Below are 16,784 nucleotides of genomic sequence, written 5' to 3'. Positions count from 1 at the left end.
GGAAATCATTTGTATAAGTGACCCTTTTCTTATGAAAGTCCATTTAGGGTGGAAGCAGAAAACAATGAGCACCGCAACAATACGATGTTTCCTTGCAAGGAGCGTCTATTTAAATATGAGCCAGCTGGGTCATTCAGTGTCACTTCTGTCAGTGACGTCGCATCATGTACTTCGGGCCCCACGAGAAATGCGGACTCCACAACGAACTTGGCGTGAAGCTAGTTGGCTTGTCCGCCACATTTCGCGATTGTTCGCCTTCGTTCAAGGATCACTGGAAATCAAAATGTAATTGAAAAGGTACCCATTAAAGGTCTTAACTGTGGCGTACTATCGAGAGCTTGCGTATATTTAAACAGGCGCTCAAGAACTATTAAACTCGTCTGAAATAGTTACTTGCATCCCGGCAGAGACATGCTTTCACTCGTAAGACCTGCAGTGTCACGTGCTGCGACTTATGAGCCACGGCCTGTCTCTCGTGGGCCTTGATGTAATCACTGAGCGCCGCAATGACCCCACTGCTAGGGGCCCTGTTGGCGGGAGTCTTGTACTCACCATGCGCAAGGCGTAAACTTACTTCATAACTGACTGTCAGCCTCCTATAGATACACGTAGAGATGCTGACGCTTACACCACGGGCTAGAAAACACGCTGTCAATTTCCAAAGTAGCTGCCAATTGCTTGCGGTTCTCTCACGCTCGTCTTACTCCCTTGATTACCAATCGTTTCTGCCTGAAACAACTATCTTATTGAAACTTCCTGGCAGATTAAAACTGTGTGCCGGACCGAGACTCGAACTCGGGACCTTTGCCTTTCGCGAGCAAGTGCCCTACCGACTGAGCTACCCAAGCACGACTCACGCCCCGTCTTCACAGCCTTACTTCTGCCTACGGCGTGCCATTCGTCCTAAGGACGGTGCTCCTCGTCTGCCCGATGTACGGAATGATACACTGGCAGAGAATCTTGTAAACCCTAGCCTTGCGGAGCATCTTTGACGAAACGACACGCGCTGCTGTCTTCGGTGTGTGTGGGGGGGGGGGGGGGGGGGATGAAAATAAAAATCTGTGTAACTTTGTGCATGGTGAGGATCCAACCTATTTCTGACGGCAAGTTACCGACATTTGCATCGACTGCGTAGACACAGATGCAATCTACGCATACTCTCTGCCGCGGATCAACGTCTCTGGCACTTGTGTATCTTTGGTTTAAAAAGAAACGACAGAACGAGTACCGCAGCTTCACTCTGTAAACACGCTGTGAAAATATTTATAGACGTAATATCAGAAGAAAAAGAAGAAATAAACTTTATGCTACTGCACTCTCGAAAGTTAATGGGTCAGTTATTTCACTACAAAGTTATTCATTTTTCTCGAGAAATACGAATAATCCTTTCTTCAACATAGCGCGTATGTTACAAATCATATTGTTTTAAGATAGTTCTATTGTCCGATACAACAGACACTACTCTTATGTATGTATATGTCTGCGATAGTGTGACAGCTCCATGCCATTTGCTTGAGTGTGACTGCACTAATATCATCTTAACTCCTATGGGAATCAATAATTTGAGAGTTGGAGGTTAATGGACAAGTTTCACTGTACTGCAGTGTGTGATAAGTTGCAAATTTTTGTCGATCAGAGATCGTGTCCGGATGGCCCAAGCGGCAGTTTACTCTTAGCAGCGGTGAGGCGCGGACATCTCTTTGCGACCCGCCATCGGAGATGTACGCGGACAGTTGTTAACTAACAAGCCACTGCGCGTCCTTAGACACACGTTCTAAATATGGCGCACTCTTATAGATAGGCCTAGATCAAAATCGTTTTTTCAACAGGATCACGCAAGACTAGGCGCACGTGAGGTTGAACAATGCTTACGAGACGATCTACGTCTGGGTCCCCTGGACATCGTGGGCATTTGCTTATCAATTATGACCAGCGTCGTTTACATCAAGATGATAAATGCCGAGGTGTGCACAACTCTGGTGATCACTTAAGTTCAAACACTTCGATGGTCGCATCGGGGTAGTTACAGTGGACCACGCAAGCCTATGCTTGCGCACACTTAGAGTCTTTGAACTTCCCTTTGAGGTCCTGGCCGAACTGCAGCTTTCCGACTGTACGGAAACGTGATCAGCCATGTGGCTGATAAATGGTAGACGTTTGGCACTTACGAGGTATACAATGATTTCCGCCAAATAGAAATCGGACAAGATATATATCATCCTACCTGAGCTGAGCAGTTGCCGTCTGGTAATAATGTCCGCAACTCGTGGTCTAGTGGTTAGCGTCGCTGACTCTGGATCACGGGGTCCTGGTTTCGGTTACTGGCCGGGTCTGGGAGTTTCTCCACCCGAGAATTCTGGCTGATGGTGTTCTCCCCATCATTTCATTATCATTCGGGAACGTGGACAGTGAAAAGATGGGAATATGTACGGGCACTGATAACCACGCCGTTGAGGGCCCGACGAACCATAATCATAATTATCATCATCATCCGATAGTAATGGTCAGCCATGCACGTGTTCTGGCTGAGGCTAGGAAGGCCATGTCAGGTCGGCTGACACGAACAGCGATTGGAGTACGGTTCCACCGGCGGGCAGAGGCGACAATCCTCCCCTTCAACTACGTCAAAGTGGTGAAGACGTCACCCACGGACAAAGAAACCACCGATCATCTGCGGATGCAATGAGGACGGTTAAAGGCGCTGCAGTCTGGAACCGCAAGACCGCTACGGTCGCAGGTTCGAATCCTGCCTCGGGCATGGATGTTTGTGATGTCCTTAGGTTAGTTAGGTTTAACTAGTTCTAAGTTCTAGGGGACTAATGACCTCAGCAGTTGAGTCCCATAGTGCTCAGAGCCATTTGAACCATTTTTTGCAATGAGGACGCGACCAAGATCACGACGCCACCCCAGGCGAAAACAACACTGCAACACCCACAACCACCTCAGCGTGTTCGTCCACAACACGTGGTCGTGCATTTTCTTGCTGAAAAATGGTGTCTAGGGTGTTATGCAGAGGCCGGCCGGAGTGGCCGTGCGGTTCTAGGCGCTACAGTCTGGAGCCGAGCGACCGCTACGGTCGCAGGTTCGAATCCTGCCTCGGGCATGGATGTGTGTGATGTCCTTAGGTTAGTTAGGTTTAATTAGTTCTAAGTTCTAGGCGACTGATGACCACAGAAGTTAAGTCGCATAGTGCTCAGAGCCATTCTGGTGTTGTGCAGAAAGGGTATGGCTACGGGTTGCAGGATGTCATTGACGTAGGTCACAATGCCCGGGACACGGACCAGATGTGGTTTATGGTTGTACCCAGTAGCACCCCACACCATCAGGCTGTGTGTCTTGTGCGAATGCCATCACCGTGATGCCGCTCCCCTTGTCTGCTTGCGAAAGAAAATGCTGCCATCATTTTCAAACAAGCGGATTCGTCCGAAAACACTGATGCCATTTCTGTCGCCAGCGGTGTCGCTTCATACCCCATTGCCGTCTAGCATGTTTCTACAGATTCATCAAAGGTGGGCGCAGCAGCGGACGACGCGCACGTTACGCGCGCCGTTATAAACGGCGATGGACTGTCACCCCTGATAGTGGACGACGTGTTACACTGTTCCACAGTTGCGCCAGAGCCGGGGACGACGCAGATCTGCTATGCAGTGCCATCCAGGTGAGGTGTCGATCTTCTCGGGGAGTGGTTCAAAAATGGTTCAAATGGCTCTGAGCACTATGGGACTCAACTGCTGTGGTCATCAGTCCCCTAGAACTTAGAACTACTTAAACCTAACTAACCTAAGGACATCACACACATCCATGGCCGAGGCAGGATTCGAACCTGCGACCGTAGCAGTCGCACGGTTCCGGACTGCGCGCCTAGAAACGCGAGACCACCGCGGCCGGCGGGGAGTGGTATGGTTGAAGCGTCCTGACACATCTCGTTGTGTTCTACGGCCTTCCATGAAGCATTCTGCACACATCCGTTGCACTGCCAAAACACCTCGTCCCGACCGAGCAGCAATTTCCCGGATGAATGCATCACATTCTCATACGGCAATAATGCGCCCTCTTTCAAACACATTGATTTGACAGTACGGTTCGCGGATACGTCTGCGAGCCATCCTACACATCTGCTCACGTCACACAGATCCATTACCTTCGGTTTATAGTGACAACGAGAGCCGCAGGCACATTTTACGGGTAAGTGGTGTTGCGCTGCGATATAAAAAATGGTTCAAATGACTCTGGGCACTATGGGACTTAACATCTGAGGTCATCAGTCCCCTAGAACTTACAACTACTTAAACCTAACTAACCTAAGGACATCACACACATCTATGCCCGAGGCAGGATTCGAACCTGCGACCATAGCGGTCTGCGGTTCCAGACTGAAGCGCCTAGAACCGCTCGGCCACTCCGGCCGGCGCTGCGATATCAATGATGACCTTGAACCGCCGACCAACGTTGTTCGAGCGCTAATAATTTTTGCAGAACATACTAATGTACATGTCCTGTGAATATGGACGTCCTATCTCTAATGTTCAAGGCGTCCAGTTTCTTTCTGAACATGAGTGTATATTCATATTTCTTCCTAAATCGCAGAAAGCAATTTCCGTCGTGCCCTTATTCGAACTTGTACTTCACCTGCAATGACTCGTCGTCGACGGGACATTAAACGCTAGTCTTCCATTTACCTGCTTTCGAAACCCTCAGTCGAATCCGCGCGCCCTGTTAACAGCCATAAGTCTGGTATTCCGGCCACTCTGGATGTGGCTTTTAGGTAGTGCCCTGTACACTTTCTGCTCCTCCATATCAGCACACACAACTCAAGAACGATCAAACAGGAAAATGTGTGTGTAATATTTATGTGATCCACGAACAGATGGCATACGTGACTTACCTGCCTATCATAAGGTGGTAACAGCACCTTGTCACAGAAACATAATGACCCAGTATCCAAGATGAGAGACCGCCATCACGTTCAGAGCTCAAAAACGATAACAGCCACAGAGAAATAAAAGCTCGACACAAGAAAGATTTTCTATGAAGACTTGTACCGAACATTGTTGAACCCAAGCGCGATACCCACCTTGATGCAGGAAAACGCCTTCATCTTGTTCCTGAAACAAAAGGAAAACAAAATTATCGTACGTAATGCGAAGTACGTAAACGTCAATAAGAAAACAGCAACTTTAAATAAACAATATCTCAAGGCGATTCGTTTCACTGTTATTGGAGAAGTGATAGCTCATATAAAACCGCTGACATGAGCATCCCATCGTTCCCATACCAGCTACCAAAGCGATAAACAGCTACATACGTACTCTGCAAAAGCACCGTGGAATGCAAGGCAGAGGGCACTTAGCAAAGAGCCACATGTTAAGTTTTCTTCCCGTTCCAGTCGCGTATGCATTGCTGGAAGAACGACTCCTTAAATGCCTCTGTGCGCGCTGTAACATCGTGTTCCGTACGGGAACGATACATAGGAGGTTCCGAAATTTTATAAGTAGGCTCGTGGATAATTTTCATCTTCAATCGTCTGCCAGTTCAGGCTCTTCAGCATTTCTGTGCCTCTCTTCAAAGAGGTAAACAAATTTGTGACAATTCGTGCAGCCCTTCTTAGTATTTGTTCAATTTCTTATGTTATTTGTATCAGATATAGGTCGCACTCACTTGAGCAACATCGTAAGGTAGAACACACAAGTTATTTATTTGTAAGCAGGCTCTTTTGTACTCTGATTGCAGTTTCCCAGTATCTCCCATGTGATCCGAATTCTGCCATCTGCTTTACCTGTTATTGACTTTAGCCAAAGAACACTGTTCCTGTGCCTTCTTTGAAGTGCACAATTTCACCTTTCTGAACATTTAAAGCTAGTTGTTAATCATCGAAACTCCGAAACTTTGTCGAGATCTGATTGGATATTTTTGTAGATTTTTTTCAAACAGTACTTAATTACCCTGTGGTAAGATAGCTGTTCCAATAATTTTCGCAGTCTTTTTTCCTCGTTTCCCACCTCTGCATCTACTTACTAATAGGATCTGACTTTCTCTCATTTATAATAATGCTTCATGCGGAAGCTATAGGAATTACCCATTACACACAGAACTAACATATTTGATTACATTATTACATTTTGATTTCTTCCAGGTGGGCTCCTCAGCCCACAAAAATTGAAAAAAAAAATCCTTTTTCCATGTGGCTGGACAACAAACAAATGTGTATGCAAGGGTTCAGGCTGTTCATCCAGAGGTTCTTTAGTGGAAGATTCCAAAATGCCATCAAACATACGAAGAAATATGCCGTCAGGTACATTTCTCTCCATTTGTCTATTGACATTTCATCACAACTTTACAAAGGCAGCGTCCGAATTCCGGGGGTTATACCAGGCACCTCTCATGAACAGTACTATCCGACCTCGACTTGCAGGTAAGAAGCTACGAGAAATGGCGGAATCTCTTACCAGTAATCCAACAGGACAGGACATGACCTTGATTTCGATATCTTCCATGATACAGCATCTGTCCGGACAGAGGCGCCCGTTAACACCCCGCTTTAGGGATTGGGGGAGAAGGGCCGGTCCCGAACCGAATCCGCGCAGCAGGTTAACGACGCGACGAGGGCGGTGTACCGGCCAGCTTGAACGTGGTCTTCCAACTAGGTGAATTGCAGGTTGTTATTCACGTCCCGCCTCCGTTACACGATTCACAAACATTTCGTAGATATTCTCACACTTTCACGTGGCTAACACAAATGATGTACACAGTTTCCATCCCTGGGGGAATCTGGAGAGGGGGTGGGAGAGGGAAGGTGGGAGAGGGGACAGGTAGCGACAGAAAGGGTATACAGCCATCCCATACCACTAACATGTCAAATCGAGATGTAACACTCGATCTCGTTTAGAAAGATCTTGTTTAATACAGCGCCGGTGTCATAAAAAACGGGAAGAACATCAGTTACGAACTAGAGCAATTGGCCAAAGTTCGTTTGTTCATGCACAGAAGGTTCTAAAATAGAAGACGGAGTGGGTACACCTTCTTCAGCTGCTCTCATGGCATCTATCAGGTGGCTGCACTTCCAACCGAAGTCTCCATCCATACAGCGGAGGTACTAGCCTTAGGGAGGCCGTTTGTTATGGTACGGAGATTTATTTTAGCTCATATTGATCCTCACGGACTCCAGAACGAACAGATATATTTTTCGATTTTTAGAAACCATTGCAGAAGTTAGGAGAAACAACATACACGTCTATTTGCTATGAGTAAAGAGACATCATGGATCTTCCATAACGAAAGACTCTACCTCCTAGCAAAAAGGAGCATTACAGAAGGACAAATCCGTCTAACGCCAATCCCTCACACTGATTTCAGACCTAGGATCAAGGAACATACTTACCTTGACGGGAACCGCGAATAGGTTGTATCTTGACACCGTAAGGATGGATATCTAGCGGCCATACAATCGGACATCTCTCCTCGACGGTGACTCGACTACGTGAAGCTAAGCAAGAGTCATGTGGCGTCCATCATCCCTATGCTGTGATTAAGATCAACGCGATGAGGCCAACCCGAACAACATAATATTGGCATGCATAAAGTATAAGTAAAAAGGAAACTGGTTACAAGAGAATTTCCCTTATCTCCAGGTGTTACCGCCCAACTATGCATATTCGATGCAAATTAATAGGATCTGATAGCAGGATGCTTAAAAAAAGATGGATATACAGATTGGAGTTTTATAGTTTAAGTTCAGTTCTTACAAGTAATTTTATGCTGACAACCAGTTTGCTGAAATACCGCATTGTTTCTTTGCATACAGTTTTAAACAACCAACAGAAACAAAATTCAACATCCTGAAAGACAAGGCCACTTTGTTGACAAGCGAGTTCGTTATTGTAGGAGTGTATGATAACAAATTCAGACCAAACGAAACACACACGTCAAAAAGGTGCCCAGACAGTCGCATCAATGCACAGTGTACCTCCAACTGCCGTCAGTACAGGTGTGTATTCTCGCATGCAAACGATCATAAAGGTACCGAACGGTATCCTGCGACAGATCGTAGAAGCATGTTGCACCCCTTACTGCAAGTCCGCAGTGGTTCTTACAATGTCTGGAGAACTAGTGAGTTCCCGCTTCACCATGTCTCATACGTGTTCAGTTGAAGAGAGATTTGGTCATCGTGCTGGACAGAGCAGCTGTGCAACACAAGGAGCACTTTGCGTCGAGGCAGCCGTATGCACACGTGCATTATCCTGCTGAAAAAGCACATCACCTCCTGTCGAAGAAATGGCGTTAGTACGGGGATAACAACCTTTGCAATGTAGCGGGTTTTGATTACTTAACTCTGCAGAAACATCAAATGCAGCCATGTATTGTAACTGATGCGCCCCACACCACGAGGTGTGCGGTGGGATCAGTCAGTCGCCAGTGAATGGACTCCGCAATAGAGCGCTATCTCGCATATAGACAGAACATTGTCTAATCACTAAGGATAACAGAGCCCGATTCTGATCTCCAGTCGATACTTTCACGACACCGGAGCAGCTGTATTTGGCAGTGTCGTGATTTCAGTGGTAGCCTTGGCAAAGGCACACACGATCTTAGTCCTGCATTCAGACAGTTCCTGACGGTCTTTGGTTACACAGCAGGTGTAACATGTGTCCGGATTCCCTCCCCGGACGATGTTCTCTCGGCCACCGCTGCTCTCTCAATGCGTCGTACACGACGTGCGTCAGTACTACGCGAATGCCCAGAACTTAGTATGGGAATGTTCCACAGACCACTGTTGAAAGCAGCGACGCGCCATCCATACACTGTGTCCAGCATGTGGAGCAGTCCGCCACTACGTCCAGCTGATTCCTGCAGGCCAACGACGCGACTTTGTTCAAATCGCTCAAGTTGTTCAAAAAATGATTCAAATGGCTCTGAGCACTATGGGACTTAACATCTAAGGTCATCAGTCCCCTAGACATAGAACTACTTAAACCTAACTAACCTAAGGACATCACACACATCCATGCTCGAGGCAGGATTCGAACCTGCGACCGTAGCGGTCGTGCGATTCCAGACTCAAGCGCCTAGAACTGCTCGGCCGCAGTGGCTGGCCTCAAGTTGTTCAGCATTCGCTGGCGGGAGATGGTTGTACACTAGGATGAATGTTGCAAACGCTCCATACCTCTAAATTCAGCACAGATACGGCCTGTAGAGCGTGCACGGACGGGCTTCCTGAGCGCCATCTGATCGGCAATGACCGCGACAAAAGAATCACTAACACTACAACGCCTCAGTATCCACATAATAGACACTGGTGCCACTGAATACAGTCCTTGAGGGTGTTGCATTTACTCCGTCATTGTATATATGAGCGGAGTTTAAGTGAAAAGGTGGGAGACGGCATATCAGCCAAAGCGGTTGATATTTGCATATGACGTTTTGAGTTAACGTTATGAGACGTCTAGGAACGCGAATATAGTGTCGTCACCTCACCCTAAAAACTTCAAAAGTGTGCCCTTCGCATGCAATGTGGTGCCCACCGTCTTTTCGACGTAAGATACTCATCGAATTCCTCTAGCACGGAAAACCATTAACAGTGACATGTACTGTGAGACACTGTAGCCTACGCAGGTCCATCAAGACCCAACGGCATGGGCTAGTCAAGGAGAGAGTGATTCTGCTCCACGATGACGCACGTCGCACGCCTCCAAGATCACACAAATTGCGATGCCCAGGGTCAAGTGGGAGCAGCTCGAGCATCCACAAGTCCAGATATGTCGCCCTGTGACCTCCATCTGTCTGGCTTGCTAAAGCGTGCCTCAAAGGGAAGCGCATCGACAGACGACGGACTGTAGGGCACAATGGAGAACTGGCTCCTGTCACAGCAACAGGAATCCTGAGAACAAGTAGCCCTTAGGCTCACGCCTTTGGTGATTACTTTCCGATAAGGACTTCACTTATACCCACAGCGTTATTTCGACTAGTTACTTTAGAACACCCCTCAAATGTACTTATATATAACGTCTCAAACTATCTTCCATATTATACTCCGTACGTAACCAATACAAGAATAGAGTTGCATGTAATGTCAACATGACTATAATTAGATCTCATTGGTATATTGCACTTTCGGCAATGTTGAGCATCTCTGCATCTCTTACTGGCTCACTGTAACTCAATATTTACCTTAAGTCGCTACAGTTAAAACTATTTGTGATTGTATGTTCGATCCTGCGTAAAGAGAAAAACAAAGTTCGTTGATGGCCAGGCAAAATTTGAATGTCAGTAACAAGTTTCAGCTAGTAATAGCGAATACCCTGTTCAAGAATCACAAGAGGAGGAGGTATACTTGGAAAAGGCCGGGAGATACGGGAAGATTTCAATTAGATTACATCATGGTCGGACAGAGATTCCGAAATCAGATACTGGATTGTAAGGCGTACCCAGGAGCAGATATAGACTCAGATCACAATATAGTAGTGATGAAGAGTAGGCTGATGTTCAAGACATTAGTCAGGAAGAATCAATACGCAAAGAAGTGGGATACGGAAGTACTAAGGAATGACGAGATACGTTTGAAGTTGTCTAACGCTATAGATACAGCAATAAGGAATAGCGCAGTAGGCAGTACAGTTGAAGAGGAATGGTCATCTCTAAAAAGGGCCCTCACAGAAGTTGGGAAGGAAAACATAGGTACAAAGGAGATAGCTGAGAAGAACCATGGGTAACAGAAGAAATACTTCAGTTGATTGATGAAAGGAGGAAGTACAAACATGTTCAGGGAAAATCAGGAATACAGAAATACAAGTCGCTGAGGAATGAAATAAATAGGAAGTGCAGGGAAGCTAAGACGAAATGGCTGCAGGAAAAATGTGAACAATCGAAAAAGATATGATTGTCGGAAGGACAGACTCAGCATACAGGAAAGTCAAAACAATCTTTGGTGACATTAAAAGCAACGGTGGTAACATTAAGAGTGCAACGGGAATTCCACTGTTAAATGCAGAGGAGAGAGCAGATAGGTGGAAAGAATACATTGAAGGCCTCTATGAGGGTGAAGATTTGTCTGATGTGATAGAAGAAGAAACAGGAGTCGATTTAGAAGAGTAGGGGATCCAGTATTAGAATCGGAATTTAAAAGAGCTTTCGGTCAAATAAGGCAGAAGGGATAGATAACATTCCATCAGAATTTATAAAATCATTGGGGGAAGTGGCAACAAAACGACTATTCACATTGGTGTGTAGAGTATATGAGTCTGGCGATATACCATCTGACTTTCGGAAAAGCATCATCCACACAATTCCGAAGACGGCAAGAGCTGACAAGTGCGAGAATTATCGCACAATCAGCTTAACAGCTCATGCATCGAAGCTGCTTACAAGAATAATATACAGAAGAATGGAAAAGAAAATTGAGAATGCTCTAGGTGACGGTCAGTTTGGCTTTAGGAAAAGTAAAGGGACGAGAGAGGCAATTCTGACGTTACGGCTAATAATGGAAGCAAGGCTAAAGAAAAATCAAGCGTTCGACAATATAAAATGGTGCAACCTGTTCGAGATTCTGAAAAAAGTAGGGGTAAGCTATAGGGAGAGACGGGTCATATACAATATGTACAACAACCAAGAGGGAATAATAAGAGTGGAAGATCAAGAACGAAGTGCTCGTATTAAGAAGGGTGTAAGACAAAGCTGTAGCCTTTCGCCCCTACTCTTCAATCTGTACATCGAGAAAGCAATGATGGAAATAGAAGAAAGGTTCAGGAGTGGAATTAAAATACAAGGTGAAAGGATATCAATGATACGATTCGCTGATGACATTGCTATCCTGAGTGAAAGTGCAGGAGAATTAAATGATCTGCTGAACGAAATGAACAGGCTAATGAGTACACAGTATGGTTTGAGAGTAAATCGGAGAAAGACGAAGGTAATGAGAAGTAGTAGAAATGAGAACAGCGAGAAACTTAATATCAGGATTGATGGTCACGAAGTCAACGAAGTTAAGGAATTCTGCTACCTAGGCAGTAAAATAACCGATGACGGACGGAGCAAGGAGGACATCAAAAGCAGACTCGCTATGGCAAAAAAGGCATTTCTGGCCAAGAGAAGTCTACTAATATCAAATACCGGCCTTAATTTGAGGAAGAAATTTCTGAGGATGTACGTCTGGAGTACAGCATTGTATGGTAATGAAACATGGACTGTGGGAAAACCGGAACAGAAGAGAATCGAAGCATTTGATACGTGGTGCTATAGACGAATGTTGAAAATTAGGTGGAGTGATAAGGTAAGGAATGAGGAGGTCCTACGCAGAATCGGAGAGGAAAGGAATATGTGGAAAACACTGATAAGGAGAAGGGACAGGATGATAGGACATCTGCTAAGACATGAGGGAATGACTTCCATGGTACTAGAGGGAGCTGTAGAGGGCAAAAACTGTAGAGGAAGACAGAGATTGGAATACGTCAAGCAAATAATTGAGGACGTAGGTTGCAAGTGCTACTCTGAGATGAAGAGGTTAGCACAGGAAAGGAATTCGTGGCGGGCCGCATCAAACCAGTCAGTAGACTGATGAAAAAAAATAAAAAAATATATTAAAAAAATTGATATACAGGGTGGTCCATTGATCGTGACCGGGTCAGTTAGCTCACAAAATAAGCGTCAAACGAAAAAACTACAAAGAACGAAACTTGTCTAGCTTGAAGGGGAAAACCAGATGGCACTATGGTCGGCCCGCTAAATGGCGCTGCCAAGGGTCGAACGGATATCAACTGCGTTTTTTTTAAATAGGTACCCCCATTTTATTACATATTCGTGTAGTACGTAAAGAAATATGGATGTTTTAGTTGGGCCACTTTTTTCACTTTGTGATAGATGATGCTGTAATAGTCACAAACCATATGGCTCACAAGTTTAGACGAACAGTTGGTAACAGGTAGGTTTTTTAAATTAAAAGACAGAACGTAGGTACGTTTGAACATTTTATTTCGGTTGTTCCAATATGATACATGTACCTTTGTGAACTTATCATTTCTCAGAACGCATACTTTTACAGTTTGATTACCTGTAAATACCACATTAGCGCAATAAATGCTCAAAATTATGTCCGTCAACCTCAATGCATTTGGCAATACGTGTAACGACATTCCTCTCAACAGCGAGTAGTTCGCCTTCCGTAATGTTCGCACATGCATTGACAATGCGCTGTCGCTTGTTGTCAGGCGTTGTCGGTGGATCACAATAGCAAATATCCTTCAACTTTCGCCACAGAAAGACATCCGGGGACGCCAGGTCCGGCGAACGTGTGGGCAATGGTATGCTGCTTCGATGACCAACCCATCTGTCATGAAATATGCTCTTCAATACCGCTTCAACCGCACTCGAGCTATGTGCCGGACATCCATCATGTTTGAAGTACAACGCCGTTCTGTCATGCAGTGAAACATCTTGTAGTAACATCGGTAGAAGATTACGTAGGAACTCAGCAAACATTGCACCATTTACACTGCCATCGATAAAATGGGGGCCAGTTATCCTTCCTCCCATAATGCCGCGCCATAAATTAACCCGCCAAGGTCGCTGATGTTCCACTTGTCGCAACCATCGTGGATTTTCCGTTGCCCAATAGTGCATATTATGTCGGTTTACGTTACCGCTGTTGGTGAATGACGCTTCGTCGCTAAATACAACGCGTGCAAAAAATCTGTCATCGTCCTGTAATTTCTCTTTTTTCCAGTGGCAGAACTGTACACGACATTCAAAGTCGTCGCCATGCAGTTCGTGGTGCATGGAAATATGGTACGGGTGCAATCGATGTTAATGTAGCATTCTCAACACGGACGTTTTTGAGATTCCCGATTCTCGCGCAATTTGTCTGCTACTGATGTGCGGATTAGCCGCGACAGCAGCCAAAACACCTACTTAGGCACCATCATTTGTTGCAGGTCGTGGTTGACGTTTCGCATGTGGCTGAACACTTCCTGTTTCCTTAAATAACGTTACTATCCGGCGAACGGTCCGGACAGTTGGATGATGTCGTCCAGGATACCGAGCAGCATACGTAGCACACGCCCGTTGGGCGTTTTGATCACAATAGCCATACATCAACACGATATCGACCTTTTCCGCAATTGGTAAACGGTCCATTTTAACACGGGTAATGTATCACGAACCAAATACCGTACTTATACGTTTGTGACTATTACAGCGCCATCTATCACAAAGCGAAAAAAGTGGTCCAACTAAAACATTCATATTTCTTTACGTACTACACGAATATGTAATAAAAATGGAAGGTTCCTAATTAAAACAACGCAGTTGATATCCGTTTGACCTATGACAGTGCCATCTAGCGGGCTAACCATAGGGCCATCTGGTTTCCCCCCTCGAGCTAGACGAGTTTCGTTCTTTGTAGTTTTTTCGTTTGATGCTTATTTCGTGAGATATTTGGCCCGGTCAATATCAATGGACCACCCTGTATATTTAGTAAGAGGATTGTCGTAGCGGCCCCTTATTAGTTCGAGGGCCCGCACAACCGACACGCAAGTTGGGTTGCCGATCCCTCTTTCAGGAACGCGAAGAGAAACATCGCCAACGGACAGAAACAAGAACAGACTTTCCAAATAAACACGGAACTACTTCGCCACACAACATGTGGCAGTGTTCCTCCAATTGAAACTCATATGACTCATGTAGCACTCTGCCGACCTGGCTTTATAAGCACGCCTAGACCGTCAGACCGGCAATGTTTACCAACCGCTAGCAACAGCTCCGGCCAGTACTTACGCCGGCCCTAACATTATATTCACTCGCCGTAGCATTGTAGTAGCACGTTTTATTTTGTAGAGCATATTTTGGTCAGTATTTTCTTCGATTGTCTTGTTTCCTTATCTGGTTTGCCACCATAAGGGTTGTGGGAATTTGTTTTTCTGATTGTTCTTGTGCATAAAACTTAGTGTATGCCAAGAAGGCGTTTTTTCTTTGATTATAATAAAGTGTGTTCAGATTGACTGTTAGTTTTTTTCCTGCCGACGTCAGGACACAACAAGGTGGGGAATGCTGCCCCTTCCGCTGGAGGTTCGAGTCCTCCCTCGGACATGGGTGTGTGTGTGTTGTTGTTAGCATAAATTAGTTTAAGTGGTGTAAGTCTATGGACTGATGAGCTCAGCACTTTGATCCCTTAGGAATTCACACATCTTTTGGGAACGCTGGCAAACAGTTCGGATAGATTGCCACAAATTTTCTGCTGCCACATTTACGTAGAATGTTGTATGGCATTCACAGGAAGCTGCAGTGTATTCGAACCATTTCACAGAAATATATCGAACACCAGAAGCGTGTAAAGTATAGAAATCCAGAAAAATGAGAACGAAACATTACTGGAGTAGACACGGATTCCAACACACACTCAAACTGCTTATCGCAATCATCTTGTAAGACTGTGGAAATAAGAATGTGTATGAACAGATTTAACTGAGATGCGAGATTGGAACTCTTCGTGACAAATTCATAATGGGTTAAATTTCGAAATTGCATTAGTGAAATAAATGAATCCAGTAGCATGTCACGTAATAAACACTGAAGATGGCTGAAAGTAACAGAAAAACTTTGTCAATGACTGTTTTGCTTCAATATTATATTTTGGAATAGAGTTTCTGGTAACATACTCGTTAATACCGTAGACCGAAGTTTGGTTTAGGTTGTATAGAGTCATTTTAGTACAGAGTTGACGAAATCATAGATTCAGACGTTACGAGAATGTGTACAATTCTTGTTATGGTACATATTTTACGCATATTCAATTTCAGCGAGTGATTATGAACGCCATTTTGATGACGGAACGGATCAAAGCAAACGGGATGGTATCGGCAGATTCAATACCTCCGGAACACTGATGTGGCATACTCAGTGGGTATCTCTTTTCGTATTTAGATTACAACTATTTCTTGTTTTTTCTTTCACTATATCTAATGCAGCATGTTGTTATTGTAGTAATGGACCTGCGTCCTCTTTGAGATGAGGCATTACAATTTTTATTTGCTAATCAACGTCTCCTCGAGAACGCGGTCTCTAATGTCAGGGGGCATCTCCAGATTGGAGACTGAAATAAGCAACTGCCAAAACCTACTGGCTGTTCTTGTTATCTGTACTTAAAGACCGAAGTGGCAGCAGTACCTAACTACAGTCCTGGAAATGGAAAAAAGAACACATTGACACCGGTGTGTCAGACCCACCATACTTGCTCCGGACACTGCGAGAGGGCTGTACAAGCAATGATCACACGCACGGCACAGCGGACACACCAGGAACCGCGGTGTTGGCCGTCGAATGGCGCTAGCTGCGCAGCATTTGTGCACCGCCGCCGTCAGTGTCAGCCAGTTTGCCGTGGCATACGGAGTTCCATCGCAGTCTTTAACACTGGTAGCATGCCGCGACAGCGTGGACGTGAACCGTATGTGCAGTTGACGGACTTTGAGCGAGGGCGTATAGTGGGCATGCGGGAGGCCGGGTGGACGTACCGCCGAATTGCTCAACACGTGGGGCGTGAGGTCTCCACAGTACATCGATGTTGTCGCCAGTGGTCGGCGGAAGGTGCACGTGCCCGTCGACCTGGGACCGGACCGCAGCGACACACGGATGCACGCCAAGACCGTAGGATCCTACGCAGTGCCGTAGGGGACCGCACCGCCACTTCCCAGCAAATTAGGGACACTGTTGATCCTGGGGTATCGGTGAGGACCATTCGCAACCGTCTCCATGAAGCTGGGCTACGGTGCCGCACACCGTTAGGCCGTCTTCCGCTCACGCCC

The 16,784-nt window shown here is 45.7% G+C and overlaps 1 protein-coding gene across 1 annotated transcript in view; it reads right to left on the bottom strand.

The window, feature by feature from the left end:
- LOC126419688 (transient receptor potential channel pyrexia-like) overlaps positions 1-16,784 on the bottom strand; it is a 213,010-nt gene that overhangs the window by 173,305 nt on the left and 22,921 nt on the right. Inside the window, exon 2 of the mRNA XM_050086872.1 lies at positions 5,075-5,105. Coding sequence (XP_049942829.1) covers positions 5,075-5,105 — 31 coding nt within the window. The remainder of the gene's footprint in view (positions 1-5,074; positions 5,106-16,784) is intronic.

This window comes from Schistocerca serialis, chromosome 9 (assembly GCF_023864345.2).
Source record: "Schistocerca serialis cubense isolate TAMUIC-IGC-003099 chromosome 9, iqSchSeri2.2, whole genome shotgun sequence".
Taxonomy (NCBI): Eukaryota; Metazoa; Arthropoda; class Insecta; order Orthoptera; family Acrididae; genus Schistocerca; species Schistocerca serialis.
Note: the sequence above shows the minus strand (reverse complement) of the source record. Positions and strands in the feature narration are given on the sequence as shown.